Source organism: Cervus elaphus, chromosome 9 (assembly GCF_910594005.1).
Source record: "Cervus elaphus chromosome 9, mCerEla1.1, whole genome shotgun sequence".
In the NCBI taxonomy this organism is placed as follows: domain Eukaryota; kingdom Metazoa; phylum Chordata; class Mammalia; order Artiodactyla; family Cervidae; genus Cervus; species Cervus elaphus.
Genome location: NC_057823.1, coordinates 66,699,994 through 66,720,852, shown reverse-complemented (window position 1 = coordinate 66,720,852; position 20,859 = coordinate 66,699,994). Strand labels below are relative to the sequence as shown.

Here is a 20,859-nt window from a genome sequence, read left to right as displayed (position 1 = left end):
CCCAGTCACTGTCCTACACAGCTAGGGGCCGAACGCACAAGTGAAAGATCAGAGCTCCATGCGGGCATTCAAAGCGAACAACAGAGTGTGTCTCTTGTTTCTCATTTAGATCATTTATTAAGAGCAAAAGTCGGGCCATCCCATCTGTGTGATATTGCAACATGAAAAGTCATATACATACTAAGGAGACCCCACAGAATTGAGAGCCTTTCAACAGTACAGAGCCATAGATTACAAAATTAAAATACAAATGATCCCCCCAATTGGCAGGAAACATGTACAATGAAGAGGCCTGGAATGGAAGGGCACTTGCTTTTCGATAAGGCAGTTACAAAATGGAAAAAAAAACAAACCCAAACCAACCCACACCCCTAAAACACTGATGGGCTGAACAGATAACAGACATGTGAAACAGGGATCCTGCACAAGCCTCTGCCATTGGCAAAGATATGTTCATTAAATGAAAGCCATTGAAGAGTTTGTGTTTGAAGATGCAAGCCATATGAAATGACTGTAGACATTCCTACTGTAAGAAAAGTCCCACCCTGCCTCTGGCTGGATTCCACCTCAAAAAATGGGATTGACTTTACCCTTCCTAACCATGAACTTGGAAAGAGTCTAATAAAATGAAAGGAATACAAAAGTACCCCTAGAGCACCACGCTTCCCAGGGCGTGGTCTTGAGCTCACCTGTCCTTCAGTTCAACTGTCTCTCTCGCTAACAGGGACGGGGGCAGCAAATGGCAGGGCCACAGAGCTGTGTCTGCTCAAGTCAGGGTCACCTGATTGACCCACCTGAAAGGCAAGTGCATTTCATGAGAACTTAGATTCTAGGACACCACCACATTTCCCACTAGGACTCTGGAACCTTGGTCTTAAATTACAGGCTCTTTCTGATCTCCCTTTCCATTCATTTTACAAAACTCAACTGACAGCCTTCCCAGTCAGGTCTCACAGCCTGGAGTTCTGCAGGTTGGTTCACAGTCCCTGAGAGCCAGGCTGGCCTGGGGGACCTCTGCTCAGTGGCAGGTCTCAAGGACCTGAGGGCAGCTCCCTTGCAGAATGGGTTCCAGCTACGCTGTGAGTTGTGAAGTGAACGAGCGCTAAGTGGGTCTAGATGATGCCAAAGCATTCAGGCAAGTCTTTTTGAATCTTGGTTTCCCCATCTCTAAAAATCAATGACTGGGCAATGGCAACCTTTAAGGAGTTTCCAGCTTGAAAATATGGCACCTCTCTGACACTGAGACATGTGGTTCCCCCAAGTTCCTAAGCTTTGCTTTCTCCATAAAAGCAGTGTGTGCAGTACTTGCAGGAATCTTAAGGTATTAGCCCTTAGGGGCTATTTAACCTTTCAACTCCAGGACAGCATGATCATAGTTTACAATCTTCCAGCTAAAGCTTTTCCTAAATTTTGTGAGGCAAACACAAAACTAAGGCCTCTTCTGTCCTAAGGTATTTTTTAGCAGTTCTGGAAGCACTCTCTTCTCCCCTGACCTCCTCCATCAGCTTTAGCAAGACTGAGGGAGTATAACTGGGGTTTCCTCAACATCTTCAATAAGGAACTAAATGGACTAAAGATACTTAGAGGGGAGAACAGTCGGGACACCAAAGTGTCTGTTTGCTAGCTGCTCCTTCCCCAAAGACAACACTATACCCTGGGATGGTGCCAGCGATTAGTCCTTGGCTAACTTACGTGGCCCCCATTAGGCAGAGACTAAGATGGAAATTACTGAGAACACAGAAAAGCCAGAGGTTTACGAAGATAGGACAGGCTTCCCCAGGAGGTAGTGACTTCTCTGTCCTCGGAGGTGTTTAAGCCCAGACTGCTCAAACCTTGGTGGGACGGTTGTAGGCAGAATGTCAGCACCTATGGGAGACTGGACTGGATGACTTAGAGGTCCTTTCCCAACTTTTGGATCTTGTCGCTGTAATGACAGAGTCCTCAGATGACTTCCGTGCAGTAACGGCTCTGGGATCCATGGTTGGGCTCCTGAGTAAGTTCCCACTCTGGCTTTCTCCTTCCTACCATGCAGGTGCCCTCCAGGATGTTAACAAAAAGTTCCCACTAAATAAACAGCTGAAATGCCAAGGTTAGATGCAACATTCCAGCTGCAAGCAGTTATTCATATCTGCTCTCTGGAAGACTAGCTGTGACTATTTAGCTATGACAGGAACATCTAGCAACTTGGCGGCTGCATCACATACATGAAATTCCTCTTCCTTTTACACCCCTGGTCTTGAATCCTTTGGTTGCAATCTCTCAAGGGATTTGGCTATGATCTTTTTCACATGCTGTTGCCAACCTAAGAGTCTGTTCACTGAAATAAAGTCTGTCCATTTGTTTTTTAAAAACCTTAAAAGGAAGCAACACGGATGGCAAGATGTTGACAATTCCATGTGACACTCTTCAGGGCACAGGAAAGAACGAAGCAGGCTGGAACTGAGGCAGGAGCCGTGCTCTTTAAGAAGACAAAGCCAGTTCTGGATTGCATATTCCAGTTTTGCCCAGGAGCACCAAGAGGAAAGAAGGCAATGCTGCGACGTGACAGGTAGAGAGAAGCACGAGTCCTTGACGGGTGGCAGAGAAATGCAGGCAGCCACGATGAGCGCTGCGCTCCCCAAGCCCCACTGCTCCCCACAGCCAGACCTGGTTGCTTTGGAGGGTCGGCCACCTCTAACAGGTAGACGTCTCCTGCTCCAGATCAAACCGTGGGAAACTGCAGAAGAGGCTAAGGCAAGTGGCTTAGTGGTCTGATGAAATAGATTTCTGCACACAAGAAAAATACAAGCTCAGAGAGTTTTGTCTTTTCTCTCATCTAAGATGCTTTCGAAGGTTGAAAAGACACCCACAACTTCCACGCTCCAAAGGCCCTCTCCTTAGAGGAAAGCTGGCACAGGATTTGAGGGCGCACAGCATCTGGCTGAGGGGGAAGCTTCCCAGGCTTCATGTGGGAACGAAAGCACTCTCACAGCCACTCTTGAACAGATGGGACCTAATACCACAGCTTCTTGTACAGAAGTGCATTGCTGTCTCTTAACTGGGAACACAGATCTGCTGTTGAAGAAACAGTGACATGACCTACACGTCCACAATTCTGGTTCAAACATCAGAAAAATACACTTTTTTTTCTCAAGGAGTTGTGGACATTTCCAGAGAGCAGGTTCCCAATGTCTTAAGCCTATCTGCCCCCTAACTCCAGCCTGACGAGAAAACACTTTCTTGGATAAAGGGGGCTTGGTGTTTGATGCCTTCAAAGCCATTCTAACTCAGCTCCTCAGGGGGGAAAAAAAAATCTACTTTAGAGCCTTCTTGATGTCCACACATCAAGAGCCTTCAGCTGTGAGTGGTGAGACTCTTTAAACACCTATTGAATCTGCACAACTGAAAACACGCACAGAGCACCCTGATGTGCCATCCATGGTCAGGTGTATGAAAATAAAATCCACTCAGTCTCAAGTATGCTCTATGTACATTCATTTATACATATCTTAAAAGGCTGCAATCTGCTAGACAGGCGTGGTGAACACTGGTGAAAGCTGGGCTGCAGCTGAACACACGGTGCTTTACTGAGGGACAGCGCTGGCCCTAGCCCTGCCCGCAGAAAGCACGCTCCGTGGAACTGACACCTTTGGCCACTCTACCACCCGGCTGGGTGTGTATGTGTTGGGGGTTGTTCTGACTTCTCTGTGTGGATGCTCAGATTAAGTCATCTATGAGACACTAAAACACTCTGTCAGGCTATGCTGTCCAGTGCTGCTTCTATTTTTTAAGGCTTAAGGAAGAACTCAGAATGAAAACTGAGTTAGAAAGCAGTACCTCTGACGACAACTTTTGTCAAGGTGGTCAGAAATTAGAATTCAAGTCCTTTCTTCTCTTTTCTTCCCACTCCCTGTCCACATCCTCTGCCCTCCAATACACTGACTAGAAAATTTTGCAAAACCATACTTTTGGATATAAAGCTTTGTTTTCAAAGGATACTTTGGCTCTGATATAATTAGATAGAGGAATCTGAGGTTTTGAACATAAAAAAAAAAAATCAGGTAATTATTAATACTTAAAAAAAAAAACCACTTTAGCAACCTTCCCCCTAAAAGAGAGGCAAATTGCTCACAAAAATGAACATCAGATGGCACTGACCTGTGTTGCTCAAACCCATGATTTGTTGCTGACCCCCAAGGAGGCCAAAGCTGGTCAGACTTTCTATCCCAGAGCTGGACTTCGGAGCAGAAACCACCTGGTCCTTGGCAGCTTCCTTGTGGTTGTGAATTAAGGATTAGTATTTCTGAAAACAAGAGCCCCAAACCACTAAATATCTCCATGTGTCAAAGCATTTCTGGCCCAGGAGAATGACTGAAGTCCCAGTACATCATTTCACCCTGAAGTATGAAGCGTGGAGGGGTGCACAACGGGCCACGGCTCCCAGGAGGGGCTCTGCGTCAGGGTTTCTGGCACCTCCACAAATACAGCTTGGCACAGGAGTCTGCCCCGGAGTCCCGGTCTGACCTGAAACCTCCTGCTGGTGCATCAGGACTTCCTCACGCTCTAGAAGTGACGTGGTGAGCAACAGGAACAGCAGAGGCCTCGATACCAAGAGGTGGGAAGCCCAAGACTGGCTCCGCTAGTTACAGTTGGATGTGCCAGTAAACCTTGCCTGAGTGCCTACTGTGTGCACAGCACAGAGCCGGTGAGGGGCCGGGCTCAAATGATTTGCTGATAAGCGACAAAGCGTGGTGTCTACGTCCCTGGCAGACGTCTGCTCATGCACCTCTCTGCCAGCCGTACCTTGCTGCTGGTCCGGGGCTATACCTCACAAGCAGTCGCGTGGAACTACAAGGTGACTACCAAAATGTCTGTCATCCCACATGTCCAGCAGAATTGACTTAATGCTCTGTAGAATGCGGTAATGCATTGTTTTCCTTTCATTCTTTTTCTGATCTTGTGATTTTTTTAGTCCAGTAGTTGCCTTAAGAGAAAGTCTGTGTATAAACATGCTGAATCATGAGAATATAATCCTCCTGCCCGAAAAGATTTACAGTATTCATTATTCAAACTTTTTTATTTACAATAAAATTTAACAGTCTTTATGGGCTTAAATGTAGCAGATGTCACCTGTGCATTAAGTATTATACTTCATTCCTTGAAGGTGTGCTTCGTCATCACTCAAGCTGCTTGCCACTCTCTGACTTCTGGTCCAGTCTACTCTTGTTACTCTTCACCATGTAGATGAAGTAAGCAAGGGTCTCCTTTTCATTCACAGGTATGTTCCTGAAGTGTCGGCTGACAGTCTATACGGGAGGGAAAAACAGAGCCCAAGAAAGCATGTTAATAAACCAGGGCCTTGGATTCTCAGTTGTGTAAAAGGCAAACAGCAAGCTGCTTCCAGAGCTGGGAGGGAGTTATGATTACTGCACAGCTCCCCGCAGTGCTCCAGAATAGAGAATGTGAATGCCCTTCTTTCCCAGGCTTAGGGGATTTGGTTTCCAGGCTTCCAAAAGCAACATTTTAACTCACAGCACTCCCAAGATGCAGTCCTATTTCAGGGGCAGATAGCCTACCCATCACAGCATAGTCTCAAGGTCATCTCCATGGAGGAGGACACTGGGACTGCTCTGGGTGACCAGCTGCTACCATAACCTCTCAGGCCTTGGAACTGCGCCGAAAAGTGTCTTTTTAAAATTGTGTCAAATAAACAGCCAACTGAACAGATGTAAGGGTCTGACCCAAAAAATCATCTAAATAGTATGTAACTGCTTTTTGAAAGACATCAGATTTGAAGGAAAATTCATCATATATTATGTATTCCCAATACTTTGATCTATTTCAAGTCTTGAGAATGCAGTCTCCGCTTGCCCCATCTCATTCCATCCTTCCCACCAGGGGTGGACATTGGTTTTGAAGTATGAAAGGCTTATGTACTTCTATGTTTTATCTGGATGCTAGCGAAGGAGAGGTTTAAGAAAAAATGATGGATCAGCAAGAAAGCTCTCAAGTAAAGATCAAAAACCAACAGGGATGTGAGCCCATAAGGAAATCTCTGAATGGACCAAGGGCTCTAGGACAGATAAAAAGGGAGTCAGAGAATGAAAACTACAGAGTGGTTGTCTCTGGGTGGTTGGATTGTATTTTCCATCATTTCCAAATTTTCTATAAAAGAGAGAAAAATACATTTAGAAAATAAGGATGAGAAGATGCTCATATACATACCAATAGGACAGAAGCATCAAGGCAGGCTGTTAGTATATTAAAATAATGGCTAATGGAGCACCCCAACCCCATCCCACGCCCTGAACTAGATAAGGACTCAGGGCTCGAGAAAACATTCTTGGGCTCCATTCATTATAATAAACACTTCTATTACCAATACCAGAGTAGAAAAAAATCAAGGAAAGAAAACAAAGAAAGAAAAATAGCTCCTACAGAATATGAGTGAAGGTTTAGGGATGATTAATCAGACACACCTCATGTACAGAATGGAACGTATCTGGAAAGAATCTTGCAAAACAAGATTCAAACAAACAAGCAAACAAAAGAACTCTCAGGACTTAGAATCAGGAGTCGTGAGATTCCAAGCTACCAACTTGCTATGTGATTTTAAGCAAGTCCTTTCTTTTTCTCTGTGCCCTGGTTTCTTTTATGGAAATCAGGCCTTTCTAGGTCTACAGCTGGGGGATTCTAAATTGTGCAAAAGAGGGAAGAGGAAGTTGCTTCTAGAGGTATGGAGGGGTTCATACACAGGAAGAATCGAGGTCACAGTCAGCAGCATAGTGCTGGAGCTCCCTCTTTAGAGGGCAAGTTTGTCTACCTACTTCTGCTAACTGGGCCTTATTGAAGCCTGGTCTGGTCTGCAATTTGTAGTGTCGTTTATAGCGTCGGAGAGTGTTCACCTGCAGCTGGAACAGATCAACCTAGAGAGAAGAGGAGAAACACATTATCCATCACCTGACCAGCCACGACTCATCAAATGCCCCCATGTGCCTAGCACTATGCTAGGTGGGGGGGGGAGGGAGAGGACTACAGACAAGTCTTAGAAATGGCCCACTGAGGACTAATTACTGGCTGGGAGGACAGAAACAACAGTGGAAGCAGAATTCTGGCCAGGGAGGGGTGGTCCTAGAAGGCTGATGGAGGTGGTGAAGCTTATGCTAAGGACAGGCAGGGTTTTGAAAGGGAGCAAGGAACAGAGAGTAGGGAATTATAGAGAAGGCCATGAGCTCAGAAAGTCAGGGGAGAAACACACGGGCTAGGAGATCAGAGGCACTTATGGTGGGTTTAAAGGGTGAGACTGGGTGGTAGCATGTCTTGACAAGCAGAAGTAGTGATCCTGGTTTGGGGAGGGGGGTGCTATCCCCAGAAGATGAATCTGTGGTGGTTTGTAGGAAGACTGACTGGGGTGCGGGGGGATGACAGAGGGAGCTGCTGCAGTGATGATCCAGAAATGTGATGGGAAAGCAGGGGTGCTGATGCTGGAAGGGGCAGCAGGCAAGGAGAGAAAAGGGAAAAAGCAGACAGACATCTAGAGGACAGGTCAGAGCTCGGCCCAGAGTGGACAGACGGACGTGAAGGAGGACAGCAGGACGTACTAGTGTTCTCAGACAGTTCTCCCCAGGCCTAGCCGTCAGGTATAAGGATCCTTAACCGCCCCCCGCCCAGAGAAAGCTCAAAGCTACTGTAGCAGATGTACAAATCGGCAGGCTAGGGTCTGGGTCTCTGCAGATGACTGGGTAACAGAGGGGAAAGGACTCTCCTTTTATTTTTCTCTAATAAAGGAAGAGAGTAAAGCTGCACAGTCATGAAATAGTGAAGGCCCGGAAAGTTGGGCTGCCTTTACCTGCCTCTAAAAGAGATGTTCTTGCTTCAGGCAGGTGGAGAGCACTTAAAAACAAAATGAATGATCAATATGAGGGACCAAAGTCCTTCATTCTTTTCAAACATTCCTCAAATCTTTTTCTTTTTGTGAAAAGCATTTTGATAGTGAATACATCCATTCCTTCGTAAAATAATAATGCTAAAAGCATTAGAAAGATACTGTAAACCAGTGATAGAAAAGGGGACACAGAGAGGGGCAGGGGGAAAGGGCCATATTTTCAAAGATTTTCCTCTGCATCTGCAGACAAAGGCCCGCCTACTCTTTCTATTCCTACACAGTCATTTTCACCCTGAGTGCTAACAGGCGGTTGCCTTATGAAATATTCATGTGTCAAATATTCAATGTACATTATAAATGGTTCTTCTTTTGCTGAGTCTTAAGTGAAAACAATTTAGACAGAAAGAAAATTCAATATTCATTCTTGTTAACCTTGCTTAAAAGACACTGGCACTTTGACGGGATGGTGGCCTTCTGGTTTGAGAAGCGATGGTTCTCAGCAGGACAATTCTGCCTCCAGAGGACACCTGCAATGTCTGGAGACCCTGGGAGTGGTGGTATGCCTGGCACCTGGTGGGTAGAGGCGAGGGATGCTGCTGAACATCCTATGAGGCACAGGACAGCCGCCACCACAAAGAATTATCTGGCTCCAAATGTCAACAGTGCCACTGTTGAGAAACTCTGTGCCAGTGTAACTGACCTTGGAACAGATCTTTGGGAATAAGCCTGGACCAGGAATCAGAGAATGATAGAAAATCCGAGCTGGTGGGACCTGACAATTTACACCTTCATTTTGCAGACCAGGAAACAAAGCGGAAGTGACTTCCCCAATCCATACACACTCAGTCTCCATCTTTAAGGGCAAAACCAAAGTTCTGAAAAACTCGGCATTGTGGTTGTATTTAAGTACTTTTCAGGGGCTTCTTGAAGAAAGGCAGCACAGATACTGAAGAGGGCACTGGATTGGGGCCCCCAAACTGAGTGTGTGACCTTGAGTGTCTGTGCCTGTCAGTAAAATGGTGGGGCAGTTAGACCAGTTGATTTCTAAGCTTTCAGCCCTCAGGTTCCATATTACTATGATGCTATGATTCACTTTTCAAATACACCACAGCAACACAAAGGCGGCTAAAGTTACTTCTTAGACCAGGCCAGAGGTAAGGATCAGGTCAGAATTCATTCTCCCAGCTTTCTCAAGGTGAAGTTTTGGACTTTTACCTCAGGAATGTCAGTGTCATGCTCAGGAGAATCTCCGCCATCGTCACTTGTCTTCCTCTTCCTTTTATTTCGTACACTCTGGATGAAATTTTTGTGAAAATCGCAAATATACAGATGCCTTACCTGATGGGAAGCAAATTAAAGTCAGAGTTGCCAATCCCATGGAAACAGCAACAGGTATCTGTTAAACTATTGGCCTTTTCTCCTTTGTGAGGCATTGGAGAGACCACGGGAAGAAACAGATACAAGCCATCATTTCCTCAAAGAGAACACTAATATCACACCAGGCAGTTCATTATAAATCAAGTGCCCCCTGGATGATAAACACAACACATGTGACAGACACAGCAAAGGGCAGGGCTCCTGCAGCTGAGGTAACTGGAGTGGAAGTCCCTGACCAGAAGAAGACTGCAGGGAGATAGGAAGCATTCTGGATGGGACAGCCAAGATTGAAGTTTCAAAGGAGGCTGACAGAAGGTGTGAGTGAGGAGGCCCTGAGGAGACTGTATCCCTTAGGTGAAAGTGACGGCCTGTGTAGGAGCATCAGGAGAAATTCAGGGTTTGGGACATGAGAACAGCTTAGACTTTCCTTCAAACAAGACAGAGTTCCCCTGGGACATGACATCTTCAGACCTGTAGGAGTGAGTAACTTACATGGGGCTGGAATGCACTGCCCCTGGGAGCAGGAAAGCGGGCACTGTGGTAATGATAGGATAACAGGCCATCCTATTTTAACATTGACAATAGCAACTACTGTACCATGACAACCCTCTGAAAAACTATTTCTATGTATCAATTTATAATTCTTGCATCAGCACTCATGTAATCCACAAAGAGAAGCAGAAAGAGGTGCAGAGATTCTCACAAGGTGAAACCACATAAAAGAAGCTGGATACCACTGCTGATTTTCTAATGGAGGCTGGAGGCATAATAGTAAGTGAAGGTGGAAGCAGCAGCTAAGATGTGAAGGACGTGTTTTTATTAAGAATATAAGTACCAGGGTTGAGATGGAGGAGCCATTCAAGAACCTAACAAACTGAATGCCTGTGTAAATGACTTGGGGTTGTTGACACTGAACCAGATGTTACACAAATGTTCTTGAGAGACTTCTGAATTTGAGTTTATTCCTCAACTGCTTAAAGATAAAAGTAAGCTGATAGGAAACCAGCGTAATTAATTCAGGCCTTTCCATGGAGAAAATAATGGAAACTATTTCTTATTCACATGAATCAGCACTTTCACGTGGTTAGATTAGCGAGCCATGAGGAGTTTTACGTTTACATTGTGATAGTGTCTTGCAGACAGCAGGTATCCAATAAATGTTGCTGTACCAACACAGGCAGCCCCTTGCATCTAAAAGCAGCTTAGGCCAGTAAAAGCCACATTTACGTATGGCTACAAATTTGAATGACTTTGCCAGATTCAACTCTGTCAAAGGACTTTCAGACACAGCACGTGTCACAGTCTCAAAGAATCCCATCCAGCTGATGCAGAGACGACTGGACGTGCTTTCATCAGGGAAGAAAGCACATTCACAACATATCCTACATCCCCCATGCTAGCTAGTTTCACATGTAAGACTAAGCTGTTCTTCAAATTCACAGACTGACAGGCTTAGAAAAAGAACAGGCAGAGGCATGATTCCTAAAGCTGTGACTGGGAGATGTTCAGGTCAAGATGCTAGAATAATAGAATCCTAGATGGAAAAGAACTAAGCAATCACTAGTGCAAACCCCCGGCTCCCATCTCATTTTCTAGAGATATAAACTGAAGCCACCTTAAATGAGGAAATGACCTGGCCAAGGTCATCCAGACCGTCTAACCCCGGGCACGTGTCCTTCCTACTGCAACACCTTCCTTACGCTGCTCTCCACTTCCACTTTCCCCCAGAAAAAAGCAGATATATGTCAATTGGAGTGATGTTTGAAAGCATGTTATATCTTAATAAATCACAGAACACTGCCAATGCCTATACAGAAGGAGTTAAACTGCCTGAGTTGGATTTAAGGTGCTATTATTTTAAAAGGTTCTCTGCTAGACCCTTTTACAAGATAAATAGTCATTATTCTTCCTTAATCATTTTCAAGTACATATTGGTTTTCAGAATTTCAAAGCTCAGTGGCCTTTGGGGAGTTGGGGGTGGAGGAAGGAGGGTGATAGAAAAGGCTCTCTCTTTTTTTTTTCCTGTTTCACTTTCTGCAACAGCTAAAAATTCTTGTAACACAGCAGTTACTTAGAATTGAATTCCTGCCTAAGCCTGTGAGAATGAAATAGAATCCCTTTCAGAAATAATGACTCTACAACACCACCTTGAAACAAACTATGAGTGAGTCTGCCTTGAAATCCTACTCCTTCAAAAGCATTACCTTTTGGGGACTCTAGTACTGGACTCAGGCTGCCTCTCTTCCAGACAGTGTGTATCAAAGTCAACCTAGCCCTACACAGGTTTTCCAGAGGGGTCACCGGGAAAATGGAGTCCCAGATGCTGCAACACAACTGCTCAGAGGGTGGGCTTAAAAGAACCGGGAATTTGTTTCTTAAGGACTGGAAAAAATATTAAGTAAAGACTTTCAACAATCTACACAGAAGGTGGGCAATGCTTCCATGAGGATGAATCCACTGCTGTTCTTGAATTGAGCATTTCACTTCCATATTGTCCCATTCCAGGCCACCACTGTGGCTAGCCAGTTATTTGCTCTCGGTTGAATTCCTTTCATTCACTGATAGAAACTTGTAGTGAGAAAGCCATCAATTCACCCCTAACCACTCAAAAATAGCATCTTTCCATTGGAGAGTTGCAAATATAATTGTTAGCTTAAAACAACAACTGGACGTGAGAGTAAGAGTGTAGAAGAAAGCGCATGGAAGATATTTTTAATTTTTTATTTATTGAAGACTTAATCAAGCCTTATGTGTGAGGCCAGGAAGTAAATCAGACAACAGATTCAAGAAATTAACCAGCCTCTTAGGTGCTGTGTGATTTTGGCACCCTCGCTTCCTATCTCTGGGTCTCAGTTTCCCTTGTAACATCAGAAGTGGAAAAAGTGGGTGTCCTTTCAGTTTAATGAGCAATCTCTGATTTCCCCCCAAAGTGGAGAAATTTTGGTCTTAAAAGAGAAGAGATGGTAACCACCTAATCTAGCTGGTCCACCTGAATATTAAATACCCCCCTAACTCATTTCCAATTCCTAATCACCTGGCAGCCACTTTAGGCTTACAGCAACAGATGTCAAACGAAAAAGTTCTTAATTGGTTGACAATAGACACACCTTCAGAATTTTTAGAATAGTTAACTACAGTAGTGAAATCGCATCGGAAAAGTTTTCTATTCAAATTTAAATTACCCACCCCCACCGCTCCCCGGGCATTTCTAAAGAACTTAACTCTATAAAAGTAGGTTTTCTTCCTTCCAAATCACTTTGACCGCCTGAGCCACCTCCCAAGACCAGGTCCTGGCCTTATTTCTGCCACATCCTTGAAAATCCCATTTCCCCACAGCTGCCTGCTTAAGCAGCGAGCTCGGCGACCCTGTGCAGAAGCTGAGGCCGCCGCAAACAGGAAAGGAGCTGCCACCTTTCCTTTTCTGAAGGAATAACAGGGATCCGAGAAGGAGGGAGAAGTTGGAGAAGAGCCGGGTCCCTTCATCACCTGCTCCTCCGTGGGCCAACCAAATGAACCCACCTCTTCCTGCTCCCCTGCCTACACCGATAAAACGCGCTAAAAACTGGTGTCAGATCTTGCCAGGCAGGAAGGGTCCTCGGAGCAGACCCGCCACCAACCTCCCGGATTTGGGCAGAGTCCTAGTTAGAGCCCGTCAACGCCGAGCGGCCTTTGCAAGCCTGAGTCCAACTCATCAATTTGCAGATAAAGGGCGGCGAGGCCCAGGGAGGGGAGGGCCCCCGAGTCCCTCCCGCAGCCCGGGGCAGCGGCCCGAGAGCCGCCCGGCGCGGGGACCCAGCCGGGGGCGGGGGCGGACTCACGCTCTTGTCGATGTCCAGCTTGAGTTTCTTCTGCGAGATGCTCTTCTGGACTCTCTTGCTGAAGGAGGCGTTGCCCGCGGGCCGGACGCAGCGCTCGCCGTCCTCGATGAGGCAGCAGCTCTGGCCGTAGCCCGGGGCGGCGGCGGGGGCGGCGGGGGGCCCTTCGCGGCTGTCCTCCTCGGTGCTAAAGCCGTTCATCTCCTCGCCCCGGGCCGGCCCCTCTGGGGGAAGGTCCCCCGTAGGCCACTCCGCAGCCGCGCTCCCCGCGGGGCAGGTCGCCGAGGCCCCCGCGTTCGAGGGTCCCAGAGTCCGTCTCCAGCCGAGGCGCTGCCCGGCCCCGCGCCCGGGAGGCCCGGCTCCGCTCTGCCGCGCTCTGGCTCTTTCGGTTCCCGGCCCGCGTCTCCACCAAGCCCCTTCCTCCCTGCTCGCGGCACCGGGGTCGTCTCCCGCGGCTTGCAGGGCCCCGCCGGGAGTCACCCTGAGGCGTCTTCTGCCGGGGGCCCTGAACCGTTACCCTTCGCCGGGGACGTCCAGGAGGGCGTCCCAGGAAGCACCAGCTCCCCGAGGACTCCGGGCCCGGGTTGCCAGAGGGTTCTGAGGGCCCCCGCCGGCTCCCGCCTTCTTTCGGCTGCCGGGCAAACTCGCCGCCGGGCAGCTCCCCCGGGGTGGCGCGGCCTCCCCGCGCGGGGCCCGGCCTCGAACCCGCGGCGCCCGGGCCCCGCGGCTCCTCCGGCCCGCCCCACCCCTGCAGCTGCTCGGCTGCGCCCCGAGTCCCGAGGCAGCCCCTTGGCCGCCCGGCCGCCGCCCGCCCAACGCTCCGCACCACAACAGTTCGCTCCCCCCCGCCCTCCGCGGGACAGCGGAAGTCCCGCCTCCGAGAGCCCATTGGTAGCCTTTCCTCTGTGGGCGGGGCCTCCGCCGCCGCTGGCACGCCCCATTGGGCGCCATCGCCGCCAGTCCCCGGCGCCTGGCTACTTCCTGGACTCTGCTGGGATGGGTTCAAAGTAGAGAAAGTGGAAGAGGGAAGAGTTCCCCGGGTGAGGGAGACGAGCCGTTCCGCAGACTTTCCGGGCTCGGGGAGGGATGGCTAGCAGGGTCCCAGTTGGACGGAGGGCCCGACTCCGGGGACAGAGTATCACCTTCGGGGGACAGAAGTACAGTCGTGGGCGGAGGCGCAGAGGGACAGATACGCGGTGGGGCTTGTGAGGGGGGGACCTAAAGAGAGAGGTACTGTCATGACAGGTTCAGACTGGGTGAAACGGAAGGACCAGGGCCAGAGGACCCGCAGACCCGCGGGATAGAAACCGGATAGAAAGACAGTCATGGCGGGAAAGACAGAGGGACAATCGGGACAGATACGTGGAAAGACATGGAGAAGAGGTGATGGGGGTCTGATGGCGGGTCTTGTAAGGCGGTCAGAAGCTTAGGGGTGGCGGAGACGCCCCACTGTGGAGACTGGGATAGGCTTGGTCGGTGCGGAAGGGGAGAGGGACGGGGACCCGAGGGGCTTGGGTGACCCTTCAGCTGGGAAGAATCGGAAGTCAGGATTAGGTCTGGAGGGTGGACTGAGTGAACCGCGCGGGGAAGAGGAGGGGCTGCGGAGGAGATGCAGAAAAGGGCTGGGCCAATCTCGGCGTGGAGAAGGGTTTGCCGTATTTTGGGCCCTCCCTGGAGCTCTGTAAGCTGAGGCTTCTATTGCTTTAAGCCTCCGGGTTTACTCGCGAGGTGGCCGCGCCCTGCAGAGCCTGGGACTTGGGGTTCGGAGCCCAGAATGTCACGCACACCTCCAGGGCGGTAGGGAAATCTGCTCCAGCACGCCTAGTCGGGCCACCTCTCCACTGGGTGGCCTGGGGACAAATGAGGGCCAAAGGCCCAAAGGGACTAGTCCAGGGTCAGGCAGTCACGCAGTCTTTTAGGGCTGGGAGGCATTTTCACCAGGGGAGGGACATGAAGGGGACAGGGAGCGTTAGAGTCGCACGTGTACCTATTTTAGTAGTACATGGTGGCATTGAAGAGGCTTCTGGTTTGTATCTTGTTGAAAACGGGAAACTACCAGTTTCCATGTTTAGAAACAGATGCCCTGTGATCTTCAGTTTTCTTCAGTGCCCTTAAACGTATTTGTACCCTGTAGCCTAGTAATTTCGCATGTGAGACAACCATTTTAGGAAACTGGCCTACTAGAAAATATTTTAAACACAACAGTGTTCATTATGGGATTATTTATAATGGGAAAATTTGAAAAGAGCTGAAAAGTTCCATACTGGAAATGGTTAAATCAACAACCTAACCCTGCGTATGGGATATGATGTGTGCACATCTATATTTTTTAAAAAGAAAAACAACTATTTGTACATAAAAAATACACCGGAGTATCAACAGTAATTATTTTGGGGGAGTGGAAATAGGATTAATATTTTTCTCCTGTTATTCTACGTTTGCATTTTCCCCAATAAACATTTCTTGCCTTTCTAGTAGGAAAAAATAGAATAAAAATTAATAGAAAAAAAGGCAAGTTTAATAAGATTCTTCCCTTGGAGTTCATAAATTCAAAAGTAAATTATTGAGCATATAGTGTATATACTAATTTCAGGCTTGGCCACAGGAAGAAAATGAAATATAATCCTAGGCTTAAAAGAGTATAGCTTCTAGCAGGGAAGTTCAGACAAACACACAGAAAAACACCTGGTTATCTGTACAAGGCAGTGTGTGATAATGGTTTCAAACTTGATTGGTATGGATAAGAGCTCCTACATTTTCCATATTTTTTCCCTATATTTTTTCAAAATAGCATTTGTACCTAGCACCAGGGTGCTGCAGTACACAGTTTCTTCTGCACCTGGTTCTCCTATCACCACCCTTCTGGTGGGGAAGGGAATGGGGTCCTTATTCTTGTGGGCTTCCCCCATGGCTCAATGGGTAAAGAATCCTCCTGCAACACAGGAAACACAGGAGATGCGGGTTAGATTCCTGGGTTGGGAAGATGCCCTGGAGAAGGGAATGACAATCTACTCCAGTATTCTTGCCTGGAGAATCCCATGGACAAAGGAGCCTGGCAGGCTACAGTCCAAAGGGCCACAAAGAGTTGAACACGACTGAGCAACTAGAAGAAAGCCCTAGAAGAAAGTATTGTCTTTCAGTACTTTGAGCCCTAGAAGAAAGTATTGTCTACTCCTTATATCTGTTATTCTTATTATTTTTTTCTGTGAAGTATTTATTAGAATATGATACCATATCACTGGCCATCATTTATTTGGCCATCTATTTAAAAAAGTTATTTGTTGAAGTATAGTTTTTTTTTAATTAATTTTTTTGGAGTAATGTTGTGTTAGTTCCTCCTTTACAGCAAAATGAATCAGCTTTACGTATACATATGTCCCCTGTTTTGGATTTCCTATATCTGCTACTCCTGTATTCTTGAGAGTTCTCTTTACTTCTTACTGGGGAATGCCTCCTTACTACAGTCCCATTATAATTAAGAAATCTTTACCTTTCTCCATTCAAATTACTATTCTGTTTCTCTCCTAATTACCTCCAGCCTCTATGTATTTTTGAGGTGGGGTGGCACATGCTTTTAACTAGCCTTTACATACAATTTTGTAGTCTTTCTTCAGGGGAAAGGTGACTAATACAGAAGGGTCAGAGAGATAAAAAGTTACTGTCTTTGAGGATGGAGGAAGGGAGCCATGAGCTAAGGAATCACCTGCTTGCCTGGAAATAGGAATAGCTGTCGGGTGGCCTGGATTACAGGGCTCCAAGAACAGAGAAGCAATGCACTTTGCCAGGCAAGACTCCAGCCTCCTTGACCTTCCCTGAGTTCCCAAGGGTAGACTGAAACAGTTGAGGAGCAGCCTAGAAACCATCTGAGGCAAGATTAAAGAAACCAGAGAAGCTCATCAAGATTAGGAGACCAACTATGTGAGATGAGATTAAAGGAGTACAAGCCCTATTCACACCCTAATCTTGTCAGACCCCATCTTTGACCCACTGTTATAAAAACCCTCATCAAATTCCCTGGGCTGAGACATAGTTTTTCAAGGCAGAGGCCTGGTGTGTTTCCCTTTTCCTGGCAAAGCAATAAAGCTATCCTTTCTGCTTTACCTGCCCCCACCCCCACCAACCCACAAAAAGAGACAAAACAACAACAAAAGAAACCTTTATCAAAAACTTTCCTTGTGCTATTATATAGATTAGTTACAAATAGTAATATCTGAAAAAAAATTCCAATCTCCTTGCTGGGGGAATAAATCTATAACTCTGGAAAGGAGATATGAAGATATTGCAGGAATGAATACAGGAGAGAGCAGATTCTGTGATCTTATCCTGCTTTGTGTAGGATTTAAGATTCTTGAAATGGCCCTGAGAGTCTGACTTACAAGTTTAGGTAATTAATTTACAACATTTGCTTAAGTACTTAGAAATATCTGGTTTTTTAGATTTGTAAGTCTACCCTGTTGGCCATTTCAAATGTTTGAGAAAATGAGGCATATTAAACTAGTAATTGTAGTTGGAAATGTCTAAGGAAATTTGATTAATTAAGGCTGTAAGTCTGTTCAATGTTTAAGGAGGACTGCATCTACTAAACTTAAGAATTAATAGTAATCACAGAACAAGTGAAAGTGATTGTTCTTATCTTTATACAAAAAATTTACTACATTTATAATAGAATTGCAAGGTTCATAAGTTGAACTTAAAGTCTTAAAGAAAAGCTAGGTTTTTAAATGGGCAACTAACATTCTTTTCCATACCCAAACCTACCCCCAGGTATTTAAAATAGCAGATCAGTAGCCCCCAGTTTTATAGTTCTAGCTGAGACCTCTCTTCTGAACTCCAGATAACAACATTCAGCTCTTTGCTTGGAAAGCTTTAGAGGCATTGCAGACCACAATGTTCAAGTTAACTTTTTCTGACACCCAAATCCATAAACTCTAACCGTTATCATCCTTAACTCTCCCTCCCTCTCCCTCTACTTCAAGCCAACCCATCATCAAGGCATTTTCTTCTATTTCCAATAGATATTCAGAATTTCTCCCCTTCATTTTCTACAGCCAGCAGCTCAGCCCAGCCCAGCATGATCTTTTGCCTGGAATGTTTCACTGGCCTGTACCTAAATCACTCATTCTCTAGGGAGCAAACCTAGACCATGCCACACCCTCCTTAAGGCCCCTCACCAGCTTCCCAGTGCATCCTGGGAGGCTGCCATCTCTTTGCCCTGCTCCTCATTCCTCAGCTCTGTTATTCTTCTTTAAGCTCCTCAAATAAGCCAAGCTCCTTCCTACCTTGAGGGCTTTGAATTGGCAGTTTCCTCTGCCTGAAATGCTGTTCCGCCTGCTCCTCTATTTGAAGGCTTCATCCTTCAAATTTTAATTTAAGTGTCATCTTCCTAGAGAGTCTATCCTGATGAAGAGCAGTTGGTTCCCCCCTGCCCATCACTATTCTTTATTCAGTGTCTTATTATAGCATTCATCACAACATGTAATTAATTTCTTTTATTATTTTTGTTGTGTGACTCTCCTCATACAGGATAAACTCCATGAAGGCAGGAACTATCCCTGGATTATTTGTTGATGTTGCTCCCCTGCCTGCAACACTAATTCTCCAATTCTGGTGGCCACCAGAGTAGAGAATCAGCCAATATTTTTTCAGTGTTCAACTATGCCAAGATATTTATTAAGTGAAGAGAATACGAACAGTATATAGAGTAGAAGTTCCATTTGTATTTCAAGAAAATTTTACACATACATATACACACACATGTATATGAAGGATACACAAGAAACTAGTAATTGTGGTTGCTTCTATAGTGGAGATTGCAGGTCAAGGGAGGAAAGGTAGAAAGAAGTTGAAGTTAATAACCATTTTCCCTAGTTGAATATTTTAGCATGTGACTGTATTTCTTATATAATAATAGTAAGAAAAATGCCTCTTTTGGTACTATTAGCAGGCAATATAGAATACCAAAACAGTAAGAAGAATCTCAAAGGCCAGTCATCTAAATGGAATTGTGCTCAGTTGTGTCTGACTCTGTGACCCCATGGACTATAACCCACCAGTCTCGTCTGTCCGTGGGATTTCCCAGGCAGGAATATGGGAGTGGATTGCCATTTCCTTCTCCAGGGGGTCTTCCTGATCCAGGGGCTGAACTCGAGTCTCCTATGGCTCCTGCATTGGCAGGTGGATTCTTTACCACAGAGCCACCACGGAAGCCCCCGAAATGGTATAAATTTAGCCTCATTTTCCTCATTCCACTGAGGACCTATGAGATCTTCCGGTGACTCTGGCCATGGTCTGCAGTCTGGCACTTGAGCGCAGCTCTTGGTATTGTGGATAAGAGCAAGGACTGACTCCTTACTCAGAAGCACTTGGTTTGAATCCCAGCTCTGCCACTTTACTCGCTGAGAACTGTTGACAGCTTAAACTTTAAGAGTCTGAGTTTTCTCCATCTGTAAAATGAGATGATGGCTCAGTGGTAAAGAATCTACCTGGAAAGCAGGAGACACAGGAGACTCAAGTTTGATCCCTGGGTCAGGAAGGTCCCCTGAAGAAGGGAATGGCAACTGACTCCGGTATTCATACCAGAAAAATCCCATGAACAGAGGAGCCTGGCGGGCTACAGTCCATGGGGTTGCCAAGAGTCGGACATGACAGCGATTAATCTCTCTTTTACAGGACTTTGAAAGTGAAAGTGAAGTCGCTCAGTCATGTCTGACTTGTTGCGACCCCAAGGACTATAGCCTACCAGGTTCTCCATCCATGGGATTTTCCAGGCAAGAACACTGGGGTGGGTTGCCATTTCCTTTTCCAGGGGATCTTCCTGACCCAGGGATTGAACCCAGGTCTCCTGCACTGCAGGCAGATGCTTTCCCTTCTGAGCCACCAGTGAAGCTCAAATGTGATTAATGTAAAGCACTTAGCACAATGTCTAGCACATAGTAAGTGCTCAGTAAACGAGGTTATTATTTCGTGTGTTACACGCTAACACCTCTAAGCTCCCTACTGAGCTCAGGTTTCTGCATGTTAGGGAAGGAGACATCATATGACAAGATGGCAGGGTGGCACTGCTTATCTGCCAACTGTTTGGCTTCTACATGGGTGGTCTCCATATCCATCTACCCAGCAATAATTGGGAAATTTTGATTATTTTATTGCATCTTAATCTCATAAAATTCTGTGAATGGAAACATGAAAGTACTAACAGTAGTGATAAATCACATATACAAAGAGCTTGTATACATAATACATAGCACAACTCAAAAAGACAAGCCAATTAAAAAGTGGACAAAGGGTTTGACTAGACACTTCTCCAAAGAGAGTATACAGATGACCAATAAGCACATGAAAAGATGCTTAGCATAACTAATTGTTAGGGAAAAGTAAATGAAAGCCACACTAACATATTGCTTCACACCTACTAGAATGGCCACAGTCAATAAGATGGACCACAGCAAATACTGGTGAGGATCTGAAGAAACTGAAATGTGCATCTGTTGGTATAAATGCAAAATGGTGACGCCGCTGTGGGAGACAGTTCAGCAGTTCCTCAAAATGTTAAACACAGAATTACCAGATGACCTAGCAATTCCACTTTTAGGTCTCTACCTGAGAAACAAATGCATATATCCACACAAAAACCTGTACGTGAATGTTCATAGCAGCATTATTCACATGGCCCAAAATGTAGAAACAACCCAAAAATCTATCAACTGGTGAACAGACAAAGAAAATGTGGTCTACCCAGACATCTATAAAAAGGAATCAAGTATTGATACACGCTACAATATGTATGAACTTTGAAAACATGCT

The 20,859-nt window shown here is 46.2% G+C and overlaps 1 protein-coding gene across 2 annotated transcripts; it reads right to left on the bottom strand.

Annotated features, from left to right (window-relative positions):
- Nucleotides 1-92: 92 nt before the first annotated feature.
- SAP30L (SAP30 like) lies at nucleotides 93-13,263 on the bottom strand. Of its 2 annotated transcripts, XR_006342778.1 has the most exons (5): nucleotides 13,060-13,263; nucleotides 9,080-9,202; nucleotides 6,807-6,905; nucleotides 4,138-5,285; nucleotides 93-3,054 (listed from the first exon to the last, which is right to left on the bottom strand). XR_006342778.1 is itself a non-coding variant. In XM_043913371.1 (4 exons), the coding sequence occupies exons 1-4, from the start codon at nucleotides 13,255-13,257 to the stop codon at nucleotides 5,157-5,159; spliced, it is 549 nt and encodes a 182-aa protein (XP_043769306.1). In that variant the 5' UTR covers nucleotides 13,258-13,263; the 3' UTR covers nucleotides 93-5,156. The 2 variants fall into 2 exon arrangements, 1 of the variants encoding a protein (XP_043769306.1); XM_043913371.1 differs by having other exon boundaries at nucleotides 93-5,285.
- Between the last annotated feature and the right edge of the window lie 7,596 nt (nucleotides 13,264-20,859).